A 26,530-nucleotide genomic window follows, 5' to 3' on the forward strand; every position below is an offset into this window, starting at 1 on the left:
TTCATGATTCACTATCCCCACATCATCCAGTCTTCTCTCCCTTTCATTCTCTTCATTCATCAACCCCTCAAAGTACTCTTTCCAGCTGCTCAACACACTCTCCTCGCTTGTAAGCATGTTTCCCTCATTATTCTTTATCACCTTTACCTGCTGAACATCTTTCCTAGCTCGGTCCCTCTGTCTACCAATCGGTACAGGTCCTTTTCTCCCTCCTTAGTGTCCAACCTTTCATACAACTCTTCATATGCCTTATCCTTAGCCTTTACCACCTCTCTCTTTGCCATGCACCTCATCTCCTTATACTCCTGTCTACTTTCTTCATCTCTCTGACAATCCCACCTCTTTTCCAACCTCTTTCTCTGTATACTCTCCTGTACTTCCTCATTCCACCACGTCTCCTTGTCGTCCTTCCTCTGCCCAGATGTCATACCAAACACCTTTCTAGGAGTCTCCCTTACTAGCTCTGCTGTAGTTACCCAGCTATTTGGTAACTCTTCACTGCCACCCAGTGCCTGTCTTAACTCTTCCCTGAACTCCACCTCACAATTACCCTTTTTCAATTTCCACCATTTGATCATTGGTGCTGCCCTCACACTCCTCCTCCTCTTCTTGATCACCAACGTCATCTTACAAACCACCATCCTATGCTGCCTAACTACACTTTCCCTTTTCACCACTTTACAGTCTCCAATCTCCTTCAAACTGGCCCTCTTACATAAAATATAATCCCACCTGTGTGCATCTTCCTCCACTTTTGTATGTAACCCTATGCTCCTCCCTCTCGTTAAAATATGTATTCACCACAGCCATGTCCATCCTTTTTGCAAAATCCACTACCATCTGACCTTCTGCATTCCTTTGTTTAACACCATACCTGTTCATCACTTCCTCAGCCCCTCTGTTCCCTTCACCAACATGCCCATTGAAATCTGCTCCAATCAACACTCTCACCCTTGGGTACACTCATCACCACTTCATCCAACTCACTCCCAAATTTTTTTTTCTTTCTCGTCCATTGCACACCCAACTTGTGCAGCATATGCACTAACAACATTCATTAATCATAAGGTTAATATTTTATCATATTCCAATGCAAACTTGATTGTTACAGTTTCATATGGTTAATGTTTGCACCAGTATTTATTTCTAACACCACATTCTTATTAGTTGGGCTCTATCTCTCATGCATCATGATACTGCTTCTATTCATAACTATGAAAAATAATCAGAAACCAGATGCCAAGGTCAAAATCTACCCCTTTACAGTACTGCAATGGATAAATATCCTGTTAAACTTGAATATTTTGTTGAACAGTCCCTTACACTAATGTCTGAACAGTACAAGTACAGCTAACATGTTCTTCAAGCCATTTTACTACAGAGACTGCACAAGCAAACATTTGACCTTTATATCACAAACCCATATCCTCTTTATATTCATTGTCTATTTCTCTAGTAACATCAACATCTTTCAGTCTAACAGTCCTTGCTTCCTCCAGCTCAACTTTTGACATTATCTCAATAACAGTTTCTTTACTTCAGCAATTTGATTTTCAAAAATTGGTAATCCCATTAACACAAAACATTTTTAAAGTATAAAGAAATGTCAATTTTTATTTTAAATCTTTTATTCTTACTCTTCTTTAATGCTTCCACAAATTGCAGACAGTGTTTCAAAGTCAATCTGGAATAATAATGCTCAATATAAACTGGACACCCAGCCACAGATTACCTACCAGGTTGTCACAACGGTCAGATATTCACTTCTTTTCATATTCATAACATGTTGCAAATTATATTGTTATTAGCCTAGGTTCCTTTGAGTTTGATGCTAGCAAACCTTTCACCACTGCAATCCCCAATGATTGTTTTGCAAAGTATGTACCTTGTATCCTAGTCTTTCACACAGTACATCAAATCTCCCTTTCTTCATCTTCAAAATCTCCAAGCACTCCCACATTTTGTATCCTTACCCTGTCTTCCATTCCAATCAACTGTTACGACACCTCTACAATTTATTTTACTATCTTTGCTGCTTTGTCTCAACTCTCTCATGTCTTGAATTTAACAGGCCCTAGAACTACATGCTGATGATGCAGAAACTGTATCCTCCACTCCAACCACATCTAAACATTCAAGGATGCTGCAAACCAAATCCACAATTCAGTTATCACTTCCAGACCATTTGCTACCACTGTAACATTTACCTGCATCACTTTTTTCAGTTTTCTACCTGACAAATGCAAAGCTGTAAGGCAGCCCCACTCCATCTTCTGATTCTCTTCCACTTCAAAATGCTCAATTTCAGCTGCAAACTCCATGTGCAGAACTCGTAAACAAAGATCACAGTTATGTTGCACACGCTGCTCAGATATATAATTAACAAGCCTCTGAATCCCATCAAAACCCAAATGCAAAGCCCTATGAATCACAACACCATCCAATTTTCACAAGTGTAGACAGGTTCCCCATTTTGAGGACTGCAGCTATATAGTAATGGGCAGCTCATTTTGATTCTGATCAGGCAGGAGAAACAATGCTCCTTATTAAAGTAAATGGGCGTGACATGGAAAAGCTGCACACTACCAGCATTTCTGAATTACTGTACACTACAACTTCATTACTGCGAGGATGTCCATGATGTGCACAATTCTCATTTATAGAGGTCACACCTATGATGCTGCTGCTGCTCATTTGCATATTGCTGCACTGCTGACCAACAAGGTTTTACTTCTTGCTCAGGTGTGCAGCAAAATTTGACGAATCACTTTACATATGCACATCATGCAAGTGGCCATGAAAGTCCACACATATTTATGACTACAATACTACTACTTCACCTTCTGAGATATGGAATTGTCGCTCTTCTATGCATCAAAGACCACATCAAAAATCTATGTTTACTTTACAATTTAGTAACTTTACTTATTAGAAACATTAAATGACCAGAGGAGGCAACCATCACCAAGCACCGCAAGGTTTTATGATATCTCTCTTGGTGTTAAACATGGTGGTTTCTTGATCTATCTTCTCCATATGCTAACTACAACATTGCCACCCCACTTGTTCACACATGCAAGCTGCTCATTCCACGACCCATGGCAATGACTTTGCTCTTTTTTTTATTAATACTATACTAAATTACTACTGTCTGAGGGTAGTTACTATAATTTTTTAACAGACAGATTTTTGCAGCATTACAAGCAAAAGAAGAATGCGATTAGTTACAAATATCAGTCTCTCAGACAGATCTGCAAAGCAACTGGATGTCCCTAAGGGGTACAAAGTTAGGCCCGCCACAGCTGTCCTCTGCAGTAAAGAAAACGTAATCTGTTCTACCTTCTGTGGCATCATGAGAAACATGAGAAAAGTGTTCTTGTTTCTTGCCTAAATTTTTTACAATTAAGTACAATGCCCCTCCCTCCATTAATCACACTAAACACAAGAGCAGGATCATTTGTAAGGGTTAATCATATACAACTCTTCAGATTAAAACTACACAATATAGGGCAGTAGCCTCCATTCTTGGCTATATCAATGGAAAGGCAATGGAAACCAATAGTCTAACAATTACTGTTCTACTTTATGATTTGTGCCTCACACATCTGTACTGTTTTCATTGTAAGGAACACTGCTGCAGTACAATCATAAGATGAATGGAAGAGCACCAAGCAGTGTGGGGGCCCTAGCCCCAGGCATGATTGGAAGGGTATAACATGTCATATTATACTGTATTGGCTAATCCAGTCCTCCATTTAGACTTTGTATCCAGCCTGCAATGCTTGGAGAAGTTGTGAATGAAGTCCAAGTGGCAGCTTCACAAATACTGTGGACAACGATGTTCTTGGACATGGAAACAGTGGCAGCAGCTTGTGCGCCAAAATGAGCTCTTACCTGCCCAATCCTATTGCCACACCTGTTAGAGAAGAAAGTGATGCAGTTAATCAACAATTTAAAGAGGGTCTGCAAGACACTGGTTAGCTACAGGGGTCCACAGCATGAAGAAAGTACAGTTGTGTACCTACTATAAATGTAGATGTTAGAGTGTATCCACTGTTGCAGTCATTACTCTTGGGTTATCCTGCTGGCAGGCTACCTGCAGTTGGCCTGAATTCCAAAGTCCTGGTCCGGCGTCGGTTGCTGTCGCCTCTTCCCTGACGTCAGTGCGCCAGGGGCATAAAAGATGCAGCCGATGCCATTTTCTTCATTTTTTCTTGCCCCAGATGGCAGGTGCCCCCAGAAGGGTAGGCTACATAGATTATGCCAATAAACATGCAAGCACTAAAGTAAACATTTCCTTCATCTACAAGCAAATACACCACATAGGTTGTATAGAATAGAGAAGTACAGTTAAGACCCAGCAAATGAAAGGGGGATGGTGGGAGGGTAACCTGAACTGCAACAGTGAATACATTTATGGTAGGTACACAACTGTACTATGTTCGTCATGTTTCACTGTTGCAGTCATTACTCTTGGGTTGAATCCCAAAGCTGAGGATGGGTGGCTGCTCTAAATAGGATTAGGAGAGGCTACGAGGCCCTGCAGAACTGCAGTGGCAAGGCCTGCTCAGGATTCGGAGTAGAGAGGTAAGTGGTAGTGCTTTGTAAAAGTGTGCACTGAACTCCAAGTTGCAGCCTCTAAGATTTCTTTGGCTGGTACTGCTCTGAGGAAGGCTGCTGAAGTGGCTGCTGCTCTGGTAGAATGTGGCCTAATGCCCTTAGGCACCGATTTGCCATGCTGTGAATAGCAGAAACAAATGCAATGGCCTATCCATTTACAAATAGTCTGCTTTGAGATCGCCTTTCCTTGTGATCCTGCAGCATATGCCACTAAAAGTTGCTCAGTCTTTCTGAAAGCTTTAGTTCTGTCCAAGTAGAAGCGTAGCTGTCTGTGTATGTCCAAAGAATGCAGAAGTCTCTTACCCTTGTTCTGTGGGTTTGGATAAAAGGTAGGCAAGTGAATGGTTTGGTTAAGGGCCACACTGGGCACCACCTTTGGCATAAATGTACGGTTCATCCTCAGAGAAACCCTGTCTGGATGGAAAATGATAAAAGGTTCCACAGCCATGAGTGCCTGTAACTCCGAGACTCGTCTTGCAGAGGTTATTGCTAGGAGCAGAGCTGTTTTCCAGGATAAGAATTTAATATCAGCCGTTCAGGCTGGCTCAAAAGGAGGTAGTGTGAGCTTTTCCAAGACATAATTGAGGTCCCATGCAGGTATTGGTGCTCTCCTTGGAAGTCTTATGTTTTTGGCCCCTCTGAGGTACTGCCTTATTAAAGGATGAGAAAAAATAGGTGGTTCCGTATTGTAATGGGCTGAAATGGCAGAGGCATGAATCTTAATTGATGAAAAGGATAGGCCTTTGTCCAGCATCTCAGTTAAGTATTGTAAAATCTGAGGAATATTTGGTACAAATGTGTCAATTCCTTGTTCCTGGTTCCAAGCACAGAATCTCTTCCATTTTTCTGCATAAGATTTTCTGGTACTGTGCCTCCTGGTCTCCAAGATAACATCCATGACAGCTTTTGAAAGAGGAGTGTTCTGAATGGCTACATTATCTGCCATGCTGCCAGATTTAAGGTCCTGAGTTGGCTGTGCAGGATCTGATTGTTTTGTTGGGTCAGTAAGTGAGAAGTTTGAGGCAATGTCCAGGCTGGACCTTGAGACAAGTTCTTTAGGATTGGGTACCAGTGCTGGCAAGGCCAGTCTGGGGCAATCAGTATAATTTTTGGCTTCTCTTGTCTGACTTTTAAGAGTACCTTGGGGAGGAGAGGCAGTGGATGAAAGGCATATACTGTTAGGTTTTTCCAGCTGAAGGATAGGGCATCCACTTTCCATGCTAGCTTGTGATAAATCCTTGTGCAGAATCTCTGTAATTGGCAGTTGTGAGGGAGGCAAATAGATCTATGTCTGGGCATCCCCATTTCCTTGTTATGCTGAAGACTTGTGGATCCGGTTTCTACTCGTGGGGATCCATGAGGTTTCTGCTGAGTTCATTTGCCAGAGTATTTATTTTTCCTGGCAGGAATTGTGCTTGCAGGTGAATTTGATAAGTAAATGCTGTGTCCCACAAAGTCATGGCTTGTCTGCAGAGGGGGTAGGAATGTGTGCCTCCCTGTTTATGTACCACATGACTGTAGTATTGTCCGTCTTTATCAGTAGCTGTCCTGGATGAAGTAGGTCCTTGAAAGCTGTCAGGGCATTCTGAACAGCTAGCATCTCTTTTTGATTGATATGAAGACGCATCTGGCTTGCGGGCCATGCACCCTGAATACATTTTCCTGCCATGTGGGCCCCACAGGCATAATCTGATGCATCCGTTGTTAGTGTCTGCCTGGCTGTGGGTAAAGTGAATGGCTGTCCCTTGTTGTGGTGACAGGCCTGTTGCCCACCATCGAAACTCCTGTTGCAGGCAGGGAATGAGGGTAATTAATGTTTCCAGGCTGTGGCAATGTTGAGTCCAAACACTTTTTAGATACCATTGTAGTTTCCTCATATGCGGTCTGGCATATGGAATTAGCAGAATGCAGGATGCCATGAAGCCCAAAGCCTGCAGGATTTTCCTTGCAGGTAACTGGGTCTTTGAAGTAAGAAGTCAGTTGCCTTTGTTTGTCTGGCGTGAGATAAGCCATCTGGGCAGCTGTAATTAAGCTTGCACCCAGGAATATTATCTCTTGAGAGGGTACTAGTTTTGATTTCTTTTTGTTTACTGTGTACCCTAAAAAAATTAGTAATCTTTTTACAAACGCCAGATGCTTTAATAGAATGTCTTTGTACTCTGCTTGAACAAGGCAGTCGTCCAAGTAAGGATATATTTGAATTCCTCTTTGTCTGCAAAATGCAATTACTGGTGCCAGGCATTTTGTGAAGACCCTGGGCGCAGTAGATAAGCCAAAGGGCAGTGCAGAGAATTGGTAGTGCACTGAGCCAGCTATGAATCTGTGGTATCTTCTGCAAGATTGTCTGATTGGGACATGCAGGTATGCCTCTTTTAGGTCCAAAGTTACGAGCCAAGCCTTCTTGCCCAGCATGGGCAGTAGCTGCTGCAAAGTCAACATTTTGAATTTTGGAACATCCAGAAATGTGTTTAGTATAGATAGGTCCAATATTGGTCTCCAGGGTTTGTCCTTTCTGGGCACCAAGAAAAGTCTCGAGTAAAATCCTTGACCCTGCTCTTGCTGTGGTACTTGTTGAATGGCCCTCATGTCCATGAGGGATGAAACTTGCTTTTGTGCCTCTGCCCATTGATTGTGTAGCAGGTCTGGCATACCTTTTGCCCTTGGCAGGGTGTGAAAGTGGAACCTGTAGCCCTGAGACACTATGTTCAAGACCCATTTGTCCTGGGTAATTATGTGCCAATTTGGTGAAAAAAGTGCTAGTTTTCCCCCTAAGGGGGCTGCCAAGAGATAAGTGCTTGGATATGGCAGAGGAAAGTCATTGGGACTGTTTCCTGTATGGTTGTGATTTGTCTTCTCCGCTTTTGGCGGTAGAAGCACCCCATTGTTTAGGCCTGTATGAGCCTTGAAGCTGGGATCTGCCTCTGGGGCATCTGTATCTGCCTCTTTGTGGCCTGTCTGACACTGGAAAGGACCAATTCTTTGTAGGCCAGTTCCTGCTAAATCTGGGTGGCTGTACCTGTAAGAATTCCTTAACTGTCTGCATGGATTTCGCTTTATCCTCCATTTTCTTCAACACCTCTTCTGCCTTAACACTAAACAAAGTATCATGCTGTAATGGAGCATCCAGTAATTTTGCTTTAACATGATCAGGCAGATTCTGTTCCTTTAACCAAGCATGCCTTCTAATGACAGAACCCGTAACAGCGGCCTTGCAAGAGGCCTCCAGTGAATCAAAACCACATTGCAAAGTATGCTTTCCCACTTGTTCAGCTGCATGCAATAAATCCTGCATTTCCTTGTTATCTGAGCATTCAGAATTTGTCAACATTTTCTGTTTAAGCAGTGACATTAAATACTGCTGATATTTAAGCATATGAAACTGACAATTTAAAGCCCTTACAGCCAAGGTAGCAGAAGTGTAAACTTTTTTCCCCCATCTGTCCAGTGCCCTACAATACCTATCACAGGGGACAGGGTTTTTTGCAGTGGAAGCCTTGATCCCTTTGGGAACCTGAGATATAGTTTCTGGGTCAGCAGCAGGGTTTTTATATAGAAATTTATGAGAGTCTGGAACCCTTTAATATCTGTCTGGCTTAGCAGGTGCAGGGGGTAAAGAGTCAGGAGACAGGCCGGACTCTGAACATACATCATCTACAATGTCTAGCACAGGTGGAATAGTAAGAGTTCTGTGATGAGGTAGTAACAGAAAGTCTCTGAGCCTTTTCTTAGATTCTGAGTAATCTTGGCTCTCCCAGTGAAAATGCTCCCTCATGGTATGCAGGGTTTCCCCAAAGGAATAATCCTCAGGAGGAGAGGCTGAAGGAATAGATTCTTCAGCATCAGAATCCTCATAGGGCAGAATAGAGTATCCTTGTTCAGAAGAGGAATCAGAGGAAACTGAAACCTGATCAGAAGAGTCATACTGTCTCTTGCCTAGGCCTCTTATCAGGAGGGGGATGGGAACCCCTGATCAAAGTAATTAGGTCTTCGGCCATTTTAAGCATCTGTTTCTTAGGCATGGAAGTCTGTCCAGGAGAATGCTGTACTTGTTTCTTTGTCTTTAGAGCTGTTTTAGTCTTTGAAGCTGAGGTTGGCTTAACATATAATTGTGTAGGTCTGAAAACACCCTCAGAAACCGATGCCTGCTCAGTGGCTCAGGACCCATCTGAGGGAATAATTTCCGAGGGACCAATACCTTGAGTATCCAGAGGCCTAGTTGGCTCCACGTGGGAGTCGGAAGCAGCCTGTGGCTCTGAGGTAGCAGGCGTCAAGGGCTGCAAAAGCGCCTCACTGAGAACCGGTGACTGGCCTAGAGGGGGCCTCATCAGTTTTGGACCTCAGATGCCTGTCCTTTTCCTTGCGCTTTTTATAAACTCCAGTCGGCTGTTCCGACGGCATTATATAATTAAACCTTTGGCCAAAGTAAAGAAAGGCAAAATCGTACCGACGCTTAACAGTGCGTTGGTTAAATCTAGCACAAAACCGACAGCTAGCAATGTTGTGATCAGGGCCTAGGCAAGGAATACAGTAAGAATGAAAATCCTTATGAGGTATTTGCTTTCCACAAGAAATACAATTGTTAACTTTTTCTGACATCTGTCTGGAGCAAGAAAAAAGTTTCCCCAATGGGGTACTTAGCTTTAATGAAGACTTCGGATCTGAAATTCGATTGTGAAAATCTCAGGAGTCGGCCGACTGGCACTTGCGAACTGCTTTTGCTTCGGGCACCGCACAGCAAGAAAGACTGAAGAAAATGGCGTTGGCTGCATCTTTTATACCCCTGGCACACTGACGTCAGGGAAGAGGCAACAGCAACCGACACCGGACCAGGACTTTGAAATTCAGGCTGACTGTGGGTAGCCTGCCAGCAGGATAACGCAAGAGTAATGACTGCAACAGTGAAACACGATGAACATCACAAATAACTGCCCAGTTTATCTGAAATTCACACGTCAGTCAACAGAATGCCTTAAATGTCTACGTATATCCAATGTCTGCAAGATCATACTCACTCTCTTTTCAGAACTGGGATAGAAAATTAGTAACTGCACAAGTTTAGAGATATTTCAAGACCACCATGGGGATGAGGCTCATACCTCTCAACCTCATAGAGCAAGAAATCTGGACAAAGCCATAAATACTGGAGGCAACAAAGGCCACAAAATAGGGACACATTTTAAATATTACTCTTAGAAAATTGATAAAATAACAAGCTTTGCATTAACAAGAATTTTTCTGAAGGGTATGAAGTCTGATACTCAAATGTTTGTCATCATTTTCTGACTTCAACCCTTAATGATTTGCCAATCATTTGCTAGAAAAACACTATATGAGGCAAAAAACTGGACATTCTGCTAAAATCTGTACAGTTGAGAGGTACGAGTCACTGAGGGTAAGGTTTCGCTTGAAGGATACCCTAACCCTTGTGGAATAGGATAATGCTCCTGCAGATAAGGACCTGCATTTTGGACATCTTTATGCATTTAAATGCCTATCCATTTAGCGTTTAACAGCTTTAAAACACTATAACACACTGGCCTGGGGTTTGGAAGATGATGGGTAGTTGGGCCAACCTTCAGGCTACCCACTGGCAGGATACCTCAGAGATATGAACTGCAACAGTGAACTGTATGAAGATCAATCACGTTACAGTTAAGTACATCTACACACAACTATACTATCTTTTTTCGGACGAGGGTCATGATGAAACAGTTGGGAAGATGTGATAAACTATATCAGTAGTACATAAAGTACTACAACTACTGAAACGTGTGTGGATTATGGAACAGAAAAGTTCTGCTGGCGTAATAAAGCCATTAAATGCTGCCAGAAGAGTACTGAAGATACTTATTTCTTGCAAAAAATAATTGGTAACAAAACTGTGGTGCTTTAAACATAATTAAACAGAACATGAACATAAAAGTATTCCAATAAACTGATCAGCATAACACCCACAACTATTTCCATTAGAACCATAAGTACTCCAATACATAAAGACAGGAGTATATAAGTACCTCAATATTTCTCCCAAACTAGGAAGTTCAATCGTGGAAGAAGTAACAATAAAAGTAGATGTTCGAGTAGATCACTGCTGCTGCAGTCCATTCTACTAAATGTCTACTACCTTTTGGTAAGTTCTTGCACAAGTGTACAGCATTATTCATATAGATCACTGTTGCAGTAGTCCTTACTACCATGACTTATACGGCAGAATGCCTAAAACCTGGTCTGACTTCCAGAGCTAAGCACCCTTCCCTTCCTTCAGGCTGCACACTCTTCTACTCCTTAGAGATGTCTGTACATACCTTGTAAAAAGCTGATGTCTGTTTGCATCATTATACAGCATTCTTGTCCAGGAAGCAAGCAGAATTTTCACCCTCCCTACTCTTATGCAAGGTCAACAGTCCTCACTAGGAGTAACGTGTAGATATTCTCTGGGCCAGGGGACTCGGACTTGGAGAAGGGAAAGGGGTATTTGAAATGGGAGTGGAAGGTTCTGGCATGTAGCTCGTGAGACATTTCCCTGCAAGCTACATCGCTGAAACCAAAAGGCTGCAGCAGCACTTTGCCACTGAGCGGTATGGCTGAAAAGCATAGCCGCTGCAACTGTACACTATGAAAATAAATGTTTTAAATCGCAGTGATCCGTAAAGACAGCTACCCGGCTGTATTCTAACAGAGACAGCTGTGTTAGATGTACTACACATTGCTTATTTTCATTCAAGAAATACATTTTTTCTTTATGTATTTATTTTACCTTCAGAACGTCTGACAATAAAATAAATAAACCTCTACTTTGTGTGTACCTGTGCTGACACAGTTGAGAGGAGACAATGATGAAAAAGTGTACTAGTGAATTTACACCTAGTGATGGAAGAATTTCAATATGTCTTCACTAAAATTCAGCAGGCAGTTCAGTGAATGAAAATACCATGGATATTTGGGATGGCTCATGATAGGGCATTGCATTATATACAAAGTGATGAATGAGTGACGTATCACCTCAGAGAAAGCATTTCTTCATAAAAAGCCAAGAACAGAATCAAGTACCTGAGGTAATATCGATCATGCTAGTAATTTTTGCTGCAGTAACCACATTAAATATGTGTTAAGAATTGCATACTAGTGGCTGTACTGGGAAGATGCATGCAGACGGTACAGTGAGGCAGGAGCTGCTCATACTCATGACGTAAACAAAAATGAACTGCAGAAAAGTCTAAGTTGAAAATAAATTACACAGCCTACAAAGGGATAAAAGCTGCACAATTCTAAGGAGTCAGAAGATACTGTCGTTACTTTGTCATGTATATATACCACTATTAGACACTTCCTGTACATACCTGGTATTTGTAACAGTCTTTTTTGTCACTTTGTGCAGTGTTTTGGCATGTTCCAGTTTCTGTGTTATTTTGGCAGGGACATCCGGTACCATCAATCTCGCTACATGTGTCAGCATGTCCATTACACTGACACCTACAACAAAAATGAAATTAAAATCAGAGATGACATATACTGCTAAGAACTGCAGAAAGGTTTTTGGTATGTATGTTTGTCTCCACAGTTTCGCAAGCCCCATCCCCATTTGTTCCTCTTAGTGTCCTTTGCCTGGTGTCAGGAATCATCTGGGGATTGCGGCAATAATCCAGCAAAGAGTCAGGATGCTTTTGCTCCTAACCTCTGCTCCTGCTGACCAACAGTCTCAGTGCAATGCCAGTAGTACGCTAGGCTCCATGCAAGTACATCATTTATTAAGGAAAATAAACTATCCAAACCTACATGGCCCTATGTGAAAAAGTAATTGCCCCCTTGGTAAATCATGAAGTAACTGTGGTTAATCACATTTTTGGGAAAGAGTTCAATTTCACTAGCCACACCCAGGCCTGTTTACTGTCACACCTGTTGAATCAAGAGATCACTTAAACAGAACCTGTCAGACAAAGTGAAGTAGGCCAAAAGATCCCAAAAAGAAAGACATCATGCCACAATCTAAAGAAATTCTGGAACAGATGAGAAACAAAGAAATTGACATCTATCAGTCTGGAAAAGGTTACAAAGCCATTTCTAAAGCTTTAGGACTCCAGCGAACCACGGTGAGGAACCATTATCCACAAATGGAGAAAAAACATGGAACAGTGGTGAACCTTCCCAGGAGTGGCCTGCCTACAAAAATTACCCCAAGAGCGCAGCGACAACTCATCCAAGAGGTCACAAAAGAACCCAGAACAACATCTAAAGAACTGCAGGCCTCACTTGCCTCAGTTAAGGTCAGTGTTTATGACTCAACCATAAGAAAGAGACTGGGCAAAAATGGCATGCATGGCAGAGTTCCAAGGCAAAAACCGCTGCTGACCAAAAAGAACATAAAGGCTCGCCTCACTTTTGCTAAAAACATCTTGATGATCCCCAAGACTTTTGGGAAAATATTCGGCGGACTGACAAAACAAAAGTTGAACTTTTAGGGAGGTGTGCGTCCTGCTACATCTGGCATAAAAGTAACACAGCATTTCAGAAAAAGAACATCATGCCAACAGTCAAACATGGTGGTGGCAGTGTGATAGTCTAGGGCTGCTTTGCTGTTTCTGGACGACTTGCTGTGATTAACCATGAATTCTGCTCTCTACCAAAAAATCCTGAAGGAGAATGTCTGGCCATCAGTTTGTGACCTCAAGCTGAAGCGCACTTGGGTTCTGAAACAGGACAGTGATCCAAAACACACCAGCAAGTTCACCTCTGAGTGGCTTAAAAAACAAAACAAAATGAAGGTTTTGGAGTGGCCTTGTCAAAGTCTGGACTTGAATCCAATTGAAATGCTGTGGCATAACCTTAAAAAGATGCTTTATGCTCGGAAACTCTCCAATATGGCTGAATTAAAACAATTCTGCAAAGAAGAGTGGGCCAAAACTCATCAACAGCGATGTGAAAGACTCATTGCCAGTTATCGCAAAAGCTTGATTGCAGTTGTTGCTGATAAGAGTGGTACAACCAGTTATTAGGTTTAGGGGGCAATTACTTTTTCACATAGGGCCATGTAGGTTTGGATAGTTTTTTTTCCCCTTAATAAATAAAATCACTTAACTGCATTTTGTGTTTACTTGGGTTATCTTTGTCTAATATTTACATTTGTTTGATGATCTGAAACATTTAAGTGTGACAAACATGCAAAAAAATAAGAAATCGGGAAGGGGGAAATACTTTTTCATTGCAGTGTATATACAGTGTGACGTATGTCAAAGGGTGCACACATATGCACTGTGCAGTCTGACCTACACATGTCACACCTGCAGTAGGACTGGGACCAACCCTTTCCCCTCACATAGACAGGCTAGCATCAGTTGCTCCTATCCCTCTCTGAACAGCTACTCCAATGTCTAAGTTGAAAACTGGTCCTAGGCCATCTAAGCTGTAGTCAGGATCTCATCCCTCAAGTTCATGGAGTAGATAGGCTACATACAGCAAATAATTACCAAACCAAAATTACCTAAGAAACTTCTCTGCCTCCTGCAGTTATCCATTCAGCATGTCAAAGAGCAAGATGTCTTTTTTTTGAATTGGTATGAACAAACAGGACAGTTAAGATCAGTATTATAAAGAACATTTGACATTTCCTCCTCCTAATTACACAAAAACTGCTCAAACTAAACTGACTAGCCTTGGTAGCTCTTTTGTTGAATGAATGTCTGTACAAATGTGACTTTCATTCCTTCTTTACAAAACTTATGAGTGACTACTCGACATTAGACAATAGTTGTACAAAGAACATAGCAAATTCATGCCTGAACTTTCCTCCTCAGGCCCCTCAATAAAAAGGACATAGCCAAACCAGACATATAAATAAAATAATGAAAGCAAACAAAAACATTTCAGTTGAGAAGCAAGGTACAATTCACAATTTCTGTTGATACGGAAGACAAATAAAAGGCTCTGGATCGTCATACCAGCCAATATAAACTTGGGTCTGTTCTCTGCAGTATTTACTTCCAGTCACTTTGCCATCAAACACAGGCTCCAACCATTTTTCCTAACTGTATTTGTGTCTCTTGTCAGTACATGCCCCAGCATCCCATCAGTGTTACTGATTATCTTTATTTTTGGTAACATTAGCTGCAGGAACTCCAGAAAATTTCCAGGATACAGATAGCTAAAGACAGTGCAGTAAATGAGTAGTCTAAAGTGAGCATTTAAGAGTGATGACTATGTTTGATGACTCAATTGTTCACCCTTCCTGTAATGTATGGAAAAAGAAAGATGACTCCATTGTTGACTATTTCCTCTACAGAGAGCATATTTCCATCTGATTTATTATTTTTTGCAGTTCTGTTGCTATCACAGAAAATACAAACAGGAAATAAATGTATGCCCCAAATCATACTTTTTTTTTTCCATTCCAAGTGTAATATATTAATACATCATTCTGGTTCCATAAGAGCTTCTCTCCTATTCCAACTGTGCAAAACATTGTCAGGACAAGTCTGTATCTTCCTTTTAGAAGCATTAGTCTTTTTCCAACCATTCACAACATACTGTAAAAACTCTTATTTACAAGAATCATTTCTTTATCCTCCTCTGGGTACAAAATGAAAGTTGGGTAGCTCTTTCCATAACTATATCCTTCAAATGCACTGTTTAATTTCCCCTTTAAATATCTATTGCATCTAATCAATTATTTCCTATCTTAAACTATATATCAATAGACATTCAAGATGCTTCATTCCTACTTGCCTTGAATACATTCAGTCCATTAATAAGGCAAGTTTTGCCTGTTATAGTACCTAAGACAATACATCCTACATATAACCTGCTCATTTCCCAGAATGCCCCCTCCTTTTGAGTGTCTTATTTCCCCACTAGTTCATCTTGTATTTACTTTCAACCTAATTACTTCTTGGTGTCTTTTTTGATTTCCACTCAACACTGACTTGGACTTAAATCCTTACCTACAATCATTGTAACATTCTTCATGATTGATCAGCTAAAATCAACTTAATTCCATATTAAAATGTCGTCAGCTTTTCATCTTACATCCACCCTTCCAAATGTAATTCCATGTATTATCTTTACTTTCTCCTTAAACTGTAGAATAGTGTTCCGTCAACACCATAAACAAAAAAAAAACAGAGGTAAAAACGCCAACCTCCACCAACGCCAGAACACTTTCACTATCCAAACTCACAGCCTCAGTCCTCTAAAAAGATATCGAACCAATGTGGTTTTCAATGCTGGAAAATAGTCGCCAGAATCGGAAGTAAAATAGCAATCTTCATTTATTGTAACAAAATGTTAAGCGCTTTCACTCACCCAAACGTGAGCTTCATCAGAACATTTTACAAACTGATACAAGAAGTTTAATTATTTTATTTTATTTTATTTTACATTTGTTGACCGGGCTAGTCTAGCTGGATATATGTCCATTTTCAGTAGAGGCCCGGGGAGAAAAGCTCCAAAAGAGAGAGAGGAATTTAAACATAAACATCAGAAGAGCACTTAATTATTATTACATTCAAAGATATAGTCAGAGGAAGTTTAACAGAAACATAAGAAGATTAATTGGTTATTATTACATACAAGAATAAAGCAATCAAACAGGATTAAAGATCTTAGTTAAAAGAGGTACAGGCTTAGAAAAGATGATCTAGCCTGGCTACGTTATGAACCAATTTGGTTTTGGGTTGGGTAGAGGATTTGGTGGGCCTAGGGCATTTGCTATTAGTCTGGATTAGAGCAAGGGCATAGCCATTGGGACTTTAGGAGATCTTTGAGGTGTTTTTTGAATTGGTGAGGAGAGGTCATATGCCTTAGGTTGTTTGGGAGGGCACTCCAGGATTTGCCAATGGAATTAGCATAGAGTGCTTCGCCTCCCGAGTTGTTAGGTTTAATGGTCTGAACTAGTAGGCTTTTGGACGACCGAAGGGATATAAGGTTGGAGTAGGGGGTGAATATTTTGTTCAGTGAGGGGGGTTTTTCTGGGTGGTTGATTGTTTTAAAAACCTCAGTGAGTTGGTTGAGTTTGAGAATGTTGGGGAGTTCTAGCCATTCCAATGTCCTTAGATTTTGGCAGTGATGGGTGCGATAGGGCATTCCTGTTATGAATCTGGCTATATGGTTATAGGTTGTGGATAGTTTGTTGAGTTCTCTCTTGTTAAGGAAGGAGAATACTGGGGATGCATAAAGGAGTGTGGAGAGGAGGTGGGTCCTGGCAATAGTTAGTTTGGTGTGCGGGGTTAGGAAGTTCTTTATTCTATACATAGACCCAAGTTTCTTGTTAACTGACTTGATGGTCAGACTAACATGTGTATCAAATTTAAGCTTGTTATCTATGGTCACCCCTAATAGTTTAGTGTGGGAGACAGGTTCGATTATGGTCCCATTGTAGGAGGACACGTGGAAGGTTGGGTTGTTGGTACTAGGTGGTTCTTTTCCTTGGGAGGCAATTGGTGTGGGGAAAATTAGAAGTAATTTGGTTTTGGTTGGGTTAAGAAAAAGCTTTAGTTCTGAGAACCATTGTTCAACTATGGAGAAGCAATTTTGGGTTGCAATTTGTAGTTTTGAGGAAACATCCGAGCAGATCAGGGTGGAATCGCTCATGTATTGAATGCAGGTGGCTTTGGGAATGATCGAATGTAGACCATTTATAAAAAGGAAAAAGAGGAGGGGACCAAGAATAGATCCTTGGGGAACGCCGATGTTAGTTGGGAGTAGGTCTGATAGAGTGTTTTGCCACTGGACTGCCTGTTTTCTACAAGAGAGGTAGTCATTAAACCAGTTTATGGTTGATTTGCTAAATTGAAAGTTTTTTCAGCGTGTGAATCAACTGTTTGTGATTGACCATGTCGAAAGCTTTTGATAGATCTAGAAATAGTGCAGAGGATATAAGTTTATTATTGCGGTTTTGGTTGACTGAGTCAACAAAGGAGAGAAGGGCAGAGGTTGTGCTATGATGGGGGCGAAAGCCATGCTGGGTGTTGGAGAGAAGGTTGTTACGAGAAAGATGGGTAATGAGTTGTTTGTGAACGCAGCGTTCCAAGATCTTGGCTAGAGGAGATAGTATAGCTATTGGTCTGTAGTTAGATGTGTCAGTAGAGGACCCACCTTTATGCAGAGGTATGATATAGGAGATTTTCCAGATTGAAGGAATAGAAGCTTCAGAAATGGACCGGTTGATCAATATTGAAACAGGGTAGGCTATGGCGTCAGATGCCAATTGTAAGTAATTAGCTGGGAGTAAGTCAGCCGCTAAGGTAGTTGGTTTAAGTTTTTTCAAAAGGGTTCGAATATAGGAGGTAGATGTGGGTTGTAGGTTAAAGGAGGGTTGAGTTGGGTCTTTAGTTAAGGTTGTGGCCGAGGGAGAAGTGGTAAGCTGATTGGCGAGGGACTGGATGGTCTCAGTGAAAAATTAATTGAAAGTGTTGGCCAAAGAAATACTTTCTTTGGCGCCAAATCCATTTAAAGCAATACAGCGCTTGAAATTAATCATAGTGTTCAATGTCATATAAAATATATGATTACTAAAACATACACAAATAGATAAACTTTTAAATACTCGTATAATTAATCAATCGTCCATTAAATAACTTGCGTCTACAATAGTTTAGACATACAAGTTCATCTAAGAAATGTACAGATAGGTACATAGTATTTAATAACTATTTTGTAATAAGTAAACTACTATTCCTAAACATTGGGAAATAAAAATACTATACTAAATAAGCTATATATATATATATATATATATATATATATATAAATATATAAAAATACATATATGAAATCTGCCTAACCAATTCCTACCCCCACTATTAATAATAATGGTAGATTTATCTACTGGTTTTACCTAATAGTAAGGGTTTGATTGATATATTGTCATTCAACCCTAGTGGTGTCGAGGCATCGGTTAACAGCTGCCACCATACTTCCTTATATACCAGTATGTTTTTTTATCACCACCTCTAGGGTCCAAAAAAAGTTATGTACCTACCATAACGTTCCATGTTAGTTGTCTTCTTCTCGCCTTCTTTCTTGCTGGTTGGGTTTGGATCCGATCCTTGGCTCCGACTCGGCCATCTTCAAAAGCTCGAGAGCTGCTTACTGGCTCGAGGCCCCCCTATATCCCATGATGCCTGGCGCTAGATACCCAGATCTCATTTAGTAAGTCTAACTGCAGACATAATAATAAAGGAATCCTATCCTAGAATGCATAAATCCTACTGGAGAGACTACTAGTCAGAAAGGAATAGCCAGAGAAGACTCAGCCAGTGAAAAATCAAGAAGAACTCTTCTGGGTCCACTAGGATAGGGGGATGGAGGGTAGGACGCAAGAAAGAAGGCGAGAAAAAGACATCTCGCCTTCATTCTTGCTGGTTGGGACAGTGTCCCTAGCACCTAAAATCCTGGGTGGCTCATCGAAAAAGACTCTTCAGAACAGTGGAACCAAAATCAGCTCTGCTCCTGGAAACCAAATCCAACTTGTAATGCGAAATGAAAGTATGTGGGTTGGCCCATGTAGCCGCAGCACAAATAGATTCCATGGGCAACCTAGCCTGAAAGGCCACCGAAGTAGCTAAAGCTCTGGTAGAGTGACCTTTTGGTTTAACTGGCAGTTCTTTATTCCTCAGTTGATATATGAATGTGAAGATAGAAGTCAACCACCTGGATAAGGTTACTTTGAAGACCTTGTTTACCTACTGCACAAGACAGGAAAAGTTGATCTGATTTTCTAATTTCCTTGGTTCTATGCAAATAAAAGCATAGCTGCCTGTGAACATCTAACTGATGCAACTTATATTCCGCCCTGTTGGAGTGGTTAGGGAAAAACACAGGAAGGTCTATGGACTGATTCAAGTTACTCTCTGAAGAGAACTTAGGAAGGAAGGACGGGATTAGTCCTAAGAGAAACCATGTCATTGTGGAACACGAGGTATGGGGGACGGATAGAAAGAGCCTGTAGTTCCAAAACTCTTCTGGCTGAAGTAATAGCTACCAGAAAAAGGGTTTTCCAAGATAAGAACTTCAAGGAACAAGAAGCTGCAGCTTCGAAAGGGGGCAAAATTAGAGAAGCTAAAATCAAATTTAGATCCCACGGTAGTGGAGGATCTCTCAATGGGGGCCTGAGCAGAGTGGTTCCTTTGAGAAAGGCTTTACAGAGCTTATGAGACATGATATTGTTTTCCGACAGGCCAATGTGAAAATTTGAAATTGCAGCTAACTGAACTCTAATTGTAGCAGAAGCGGACCCAGCATGGAAGAGTTCAGCAAGAAATTCCAAAATGTAGTGTACAGGGGCTGAAAAAGGGTCTATACTTTTAGCCTCTGCCCAGGAAGAAAAACGTTTCCACTTACTAGTGTAGGTTTTTCTAGTCAGAGACTTGTGTGATGACAAAATGATTTCGCACACAGAGGGGGAGATATCTGGAAGCCTGGCTAAAGTTGGAAGTGGAGCAACCAAGCCGTGAGCTGGAGAGAGCGTAGGGATTGGTGCAGCCCACCCGACTGATGAATCAGGAGGTCTGGAACTAGGTCCAGAGTCCAAGGCTGCTTGAGAAGATGGCAATGCAGGAACGGAAGCCATATTTGTCAAGGCCAGTAAGGAGCAATGAGGATCATTTTGCAACCCAATGCGGTAGCTTTCTGAATTAGCTTCGGGATTAGGGGAAAAGGAGGGAATGCATAAAGAAGTCCCTGAGATCAATCGTGGACTAGAGCGTCTCTGGGGGAATGCCTGGGAAGTGGAAGGAGAGAGAAGAAATTGCTGCACTTGCTGTTGAAGGAAGTTGCAAAAAAGTCGCAGCAAGGTTGGCCCCATTTGCGGAAGATTTGGTCCGCAACTACCTGGTTCAGAGACCACTCGTGAGGCATGAGAATTGCTCTGCTCAGTCTGTCTGCTATGACGCTGGACCTCCCAGGGATGTTCGTTGCAATCAGAAACCGTTGGGAAGAGATCGCCCACTGCCAGAGTCCGAGTGCTTCTCGACATAGGGGGTAGGACCTGGTTCTGCCCTGATTGTTTATGTACCACACTACAGACATATTGTCCGTTTGAATTGCAATGGTCCCGGTAGGAAGAGAGTCCTGAAGAGCCTGCAACGCTAAGAGCACAGCCCTCATCTCCAAGACATTTATGTGCAGATGGTACTCATGAGGTTGCCAGAAGCCTTGGACTGTTCTGCCCTGATAATGCCCCCCCCCACCCGATCAGGGAGGCGTCCATGGTCACCGTAGCAACTGGAGGGGGGAGAACAAATGGTCTGCCGTGGAGCACTGATGTGGAGACCATCCACCACGCAAGGTGCTTCTTGCATGCTTGTGTGATCATAATCATGTAAGACATGGGAAGCTGCTGGAAGGACCATTGGGTGAAAAGAAGCCACCAGAGAATCCTCGTGAAAACGAGCTAGAGGGACAAGTATGATCGCTGCTGCCATGAGACCCAGAGTTTGAAGGACAAACCTGGCTTCAATTCTTTTGCATGCTAATAAAATCTTCACATGCTGACAAATCACTAACACCCTGTCTGGTGGGAGGCTCGCTGACATGTCTTTGGTATTTAAATTTGCACCTATAAAGGTGATAGATTGACAGGGCGACAATGCAGACTTTTCAAAATTTATTGCGATACCTAGCCTGGAGCAAGTGTCGATAGTGCAGTCTCTGGCTTGCAGAAGGTGATGTCTGGTGGTAGCAGTGAGGAGCCAGTCATCGTATGGAAACACCTGGAATCCTTGCTGTCTCAGGTGAGCAGTAACTACTGCCATACATTTGGTAAACACCCTGGGGGCTGTGGTGAGACCAAAGGGCAGAGCTCTGAACTGATAATGGCTGGCTCCCAGCCGGAAGCGAAGGAATCTTCTGGAGCGTCTGCCCATTTTGATGTGGTAGTACACATCCTGAAGATCTATAGAGCACATCCAATTGTCCTGACCCAGGAAGGGTAAAATGGACTGAAATGTGACCATGTGGAACTTCATTCTTTGTACAGACCTGTTCAGTCTGCTGAGATCCAGAATGGGTCTCCAGTCCCCTGTCTTTTTTGGTACCAAAAAGAACCTTGAGTAAATTCCGGATCCTTGTTGGTCTGCTGGGACTTGCTGGATGGCCCTTTTTCTTAGCAGTTTTGAGACTTCTTGAACTGCTTGGTCCCTTAGATTGGGTGGAACATCTGGAAGGGACTTGTTTGACCTTAAGGGAGTGCGAACAAAGGGAATTCTGTAGCCTCCGGATATGACGGACTGTCTTGTGTTATGTCTTGCCAGGCTCTTGGGTACAGCGATAATCTTCCCCCGACTGCCTCCAGAGGTGGGCAGCCGGGCAACCATTCAGGGATGCTGGAAGTGCTTCTTAGAGAAAGATTCTCTGCTGCCCTGATTTTGCGGACCCCCTCTGCCATGATGGCAGCATCTGTTATTGTTCCCTCCTCTGCCCCTGGATGGGAACTCACCATGTGTGTCCGTCAAGGCTCCCTGGGATTTCCGGAACCACATCTTTCCACTCTTCTGACCCTTAGGATATGATCTGGAAGGAGTGGAAAAACGGACTCCTACGGCAGAGAGAGTCTTGCCTTCCTGCTCACACCTGGTAAGGGTATCCTTCACCTGTGATCCAAAGAGAGAGGAACCATCAAAAGGGGTGTTGGTGAAAGACGCTCTGAAAGGTTCCACAAAGTTACATAGCCGCATCCAAGCGTGCCTCCTTAGGGCTACGCCTGTGCCTGCGGCTCTACTCACACTATCGGCTGCATATGACATGAGCCTCATAGAGGAGTTTACCACTGAATTAAGAGTCGCCAGCTGGGAGGCTGCCTTAGCCTGGGCCCCCTCAGCTGATGGATCTTGGAGGGCATCTCCAAGCTCTTTCAGGAGATCCCTCTGAAGACGGGTAAAGTGGCACAGGTAATTCAGGGACCGCATGGAAAAGGTCGCTGAAGAGAACAGCCGCTTCCCATATCTGTCCATCGTCCTGGACTCCTTGTTAGGGGGGTGGACAGATGAAGTTTCAGCCAACTCCATCTTTGTGGCCGCCGCTACCACCATGGCATCAACGGGGACATCTTTGATCAAGAACTGTTTGTCCTGCGGTGCTGTAATGAATTTGGCAGGTCTTCTAGGGGTCGGTTCCCCTGTGTCTGAAGCCGTCCACGACTTCCGAGCCACCACAGACATCAGTGGGTCGAAAGGCGTAGACACCCAGGAGGTGGAAGGTCGGGATCCAAATGCATCCAGGAATACCGACATCCTCGGAAGGGCTTAGGGCAGTCCAGTTCTCCCTCTGCCTAAGCATCTCAAGGATGTCTGAGAAGGAGACGTCTTCAGAGGGGGATCTTGGGGACCCTTCCGACTCCTCTAAGTCAGTATCCAATGTGACAGACTCGGGGGAGTCAACATACTTCCTCTTGCATTTCCTCTTGCGAGGTGGCTCCTCTGAATGATCAGGGGAGGCCTCGGAAGAGGAGGATACACCCAAGGGGGTGTCCTGGAGCGCTGGATTCCCACGCTTGGGGTCTGGAAGAGGGGCAGAGGCTGACGCAGGCACCCTAGGGGGGAGGAGCCGATGGGGTCGATCGTGGGACTGACTCGGGGGAACAGTACACTCCTCATCACCTCAAAGGTGTCCCTGCCCAGACGCAGAAAGGGCTCCGGTTCCGAAGAAACCGGAACCCCTCCCCGCACTGAGGGAGACGGCTCCGAGGCAGATGTGGGAGCCGAGCTCACCTGAGCCGAAGCTCCGAGGGGGAGAGCGGGGTCCGATGACACTCGCCCCCTCGGAGCAGACAAGGGAGTCTCGGCGCCCAAATCCCTCCAGGGAAGGTACCATGGAAGGGATCGGAGCAGACGACGGAACCAAAGGAGAGGGTACCAGAGCTGACGGTTCCACGACTCGAACCCCAATGAACTCCGGCTCCGAGCTCATAGGATGAGTTGGAGGAGGAATATCTACAGCTGTGGACGGAGCTGACACCTGATGAGGGGGGCTGGACAACATTTTGGCTAGGGCCTGCGATTTTAACAGCCTACTGGCCACTCTTTCCAAGTCATGGTCCGAAAGTCTAGAGGACCGAGAAGAGTGGGATGAGCGATGACTACGCTCCGATTGGAGCAGAGGCGACTTCGGAGCCGAACATATAGACTCCAGAGAAGGGGACCTGGATCTTTTCCGACTCTCAGACGGCTCCGAAGAACGTGTCGGAGCCGACTGGAAGGGAGAAACTTTTAGTTATGTACTTACCATAACTTTAGATGTTTGGGATCCATCTCGCCTACATTCTGTACTGATGGGCTCAGAGCCGATCCCTCGGCTCCGACTCGGCACGCTATGCTATAGAGCGAGGCCTCTTATTGGCTGAGCTATTTCTTATCCCAGGATGCACCACCACTAATCCCCCAGATCTTGTTTGTCCGCATTCATGCACACATGCACAACTTGTTTATATAACATTGTTAGATGTTTCAAGATGAAACAACAGGATTCGGACCTTCTGATATCCTCTGATCTCCAAGGAAGGGGGAAGGAGGGTGGGTTATTGGGAATGTAGGCGAGATGGATCCCACACATCTAAAGTTATGGTAAGTACATAACTAAAAGATGTTATGTGATCCTATCTCGCCTACATTCTGTACTGATGGGACAGCGTCCTTAGCACCTAAATCCTAGGTGGCTCATTGGAAAACAATCCTGAGCACTGTGGAACCAAATGAAGCTCGTCTTCTAGATGCCACATCCAATTTGTAGTGGGAAATGAAAGTGTGCGGGGAAGACCATGTAGCCGCAGCGCAAATGTCACTAATGGCAAGCTTAGAATGAAATGCTATCGAAGTAGCCATAGCCCTTGTAGAATGAGCTTTGACAGAGGTGGTAAGCTCTTTGTTAGAATAAGAATAAGCTTGAGTAATACAGTCCCTGATCCATTTGGCAATAGTGACCTTTGTGATAGCTTTGCCCAATTTATTGTCTGCAAAGGATACAAACAACTGATCTGTTTTCCTTGTTTGTTTGGTCCTGTCTAAATAAAAACGCAACTGCCTGTGGACATCTAATGTGTGGAATATGAATTCCGCTTTGTTAGAATACTTCGGAAAAAAGACTGGAAGTTCTAATGACTGTTGTAGGCAGAAACTGGAACAAACTTTAGGGACAAAGGAAGGATTTGGCCTGAGAGATACTCTGTCTTTGTGAAAAACCAAGTATGGGGGTTTTACAGACAAAGCTTGAAGCTCTGAAACTCTTCTGGCAGAAGTAATCGCCACCAGAAAAGCAGTCTTCCACGACAGAAATTTTAGATCACATGTAGCTGTCGGTTCGAAGGGGGAGGAAGTTAAGGCGCGTAACACCACATCGAGATCCCATGGAGGAGCAGGATGAGAAATCGGAGGTCTTAAAAGCACAGCACTTTTTAAGAAGGTCTTACACAATCTGTTGCTCATTAAAGGTGGGTTTATAGATTCGTGAAAATTGGAAATCGCTGCCAATTGAACCTTGATGGTAGAGACTGAAGAGCCTTGATTGAAAAGAGAAGTTAAAAATGTTAGTAATTCTGCCACGGGAATAGTGATGGGATCCAGGCCCCGGAGTTGAGCCCAAATAGCAAATCTTTTCCATTTGCTAGAATACAGTTTTTTAGTAGCAGACTTATGGGCCGAAGATAATATGTGTACAACCTCTGGATCCAATGTATGACTTCTGACTATAGTCGGAAGAGGAGGAGCCAAGCCGTCAATTTTAAGGTGTGCAGGGACTGGTGGAATAGTCCCGACTGATGAACCAAAAGGTCTGGGATCTGATCCAGGAACCATGGACCTTCCAGAGCATATTTCCGAAGATAGGGGAACCATACTTGACGAGGCCAGTAAGGAGCAACTAAGATCATTTTGCTCCCCAAGAGAGATGCTTTTTGGATCACCCTGGGAAGGAGAGGAACTGGGGGGGGAGGCATAGAGCAAGCCGGTGGGCCAAGGACGGGCTAGTGCATCCATGGGGCTCTTCCCCGGAGCCGGGGTTAGGGAGAAGAATTTTTTGCACTTCGCATTTAGTGGAGTCGCGAAGAGGTCGCAACACGGAACTCCCCATCTGCTGAAAATCTGACTTGCAACTGTCATGTTCAGAGACCATTCGTGAGGAGAGAGGATGGTTCTGCTCAGTCTGTCGGCTATCACATTGGACTTGCCCGGGATATGAGTAGCCACTAGAAAGCGTTTGGTCGAGACTGCCCATTCCCAGACTCTCATGGCCTCTCTGCAAAGAGGATAGGATCTGGTCCCTCCCTGTTTGTTCAGGTACCAGACAACTGACATGTTGTCTGAGTGAACGCAATTACGCCCTGAGGGAGGTAATCGTGAAGGGCTTGAAGGGACAGAAGCACCGCCCTCATTTCTAGGATGTTGATATGAAGTAGGGTCTCTTCTGGGTGCCATTTGCCTTGGACTGACCTGCCCAGGGAATGCCCCCCCACCCCATCTGGGAGGCGTCCGTGGTCAAAGTGGCCGCAGGAGGAGGTGGAACAAAGGGTCGTCCCTGATCCAAATTGGAGGGCACTAGCCACCAGCGAAGGTCCCGTTTGTATGTTTCCGTGATCCATATGAGGTGACTGAGAGGGAGTTCCTGAAAGGACCACTGAGCTGAAAGAAGCCACTGGAGAATTCTCATGTGCAACTTTGCCAAGGGGACTAGAAGAACCGTGGCGGACATGGATCCCAATAGCTGCAGGACCATTCTGGCTGGGGCTTTGGACCTGGGAAGTAAGGCTCGAACTTGAGTCTGTATGGTTTGTATTCTGTCTGTAGGTAGATAGACCCGCATTTGGTTTGAGTCTATCTCTACCCCTATGAATCTTATTCGTTGAGATGGCAGCAACACAGACTTCGGCCAATTGAAGGTGATTCCAAGGGAATTGCCCAGAGATATAGTGGCTTGTAGGCTCCGCAGTAGT

At 43.5% G+C, this 26,530-nt stretch overlaps 1 protein-coding gene across 1 annotated transcript in view; it reads right to left on the reverse strand.

Moving 5' to 3' along the window:
• Positions 1–26,530, reverse strand: part of MEGF8 (multiple EGF like domains 8) — a 1,779,602-nt gene that overhangs the window by 38,399 nt on the left and 1,714,673 nt on the right. Inside the window, exon 39 of the mRNA XM_044079419.1 lies at positions 11,961–12,093. Within this exon, the coding sequence (XP_043935354.1) occupies positions 11,961–12,093 (133 nt within the window). The remainder of the gene's footprint in view (positions 1–11,960; positions 12,094–26,530) is intronic.

This window comes from Protopterus annectens, chromosome 8.part0 (assembly GCF_019279795.1).
Source record: "Protopterus annectens isolate FY-2018-M chromosome 8.part0, PAN1.0, whole genome shotgun sequence".
Classification (NCBI taxonomy): Eukaryota; Metazoa; Chordata; order Ceratodontiformes; family Protopteridae; genus Protopterus; species Protopterus annectens.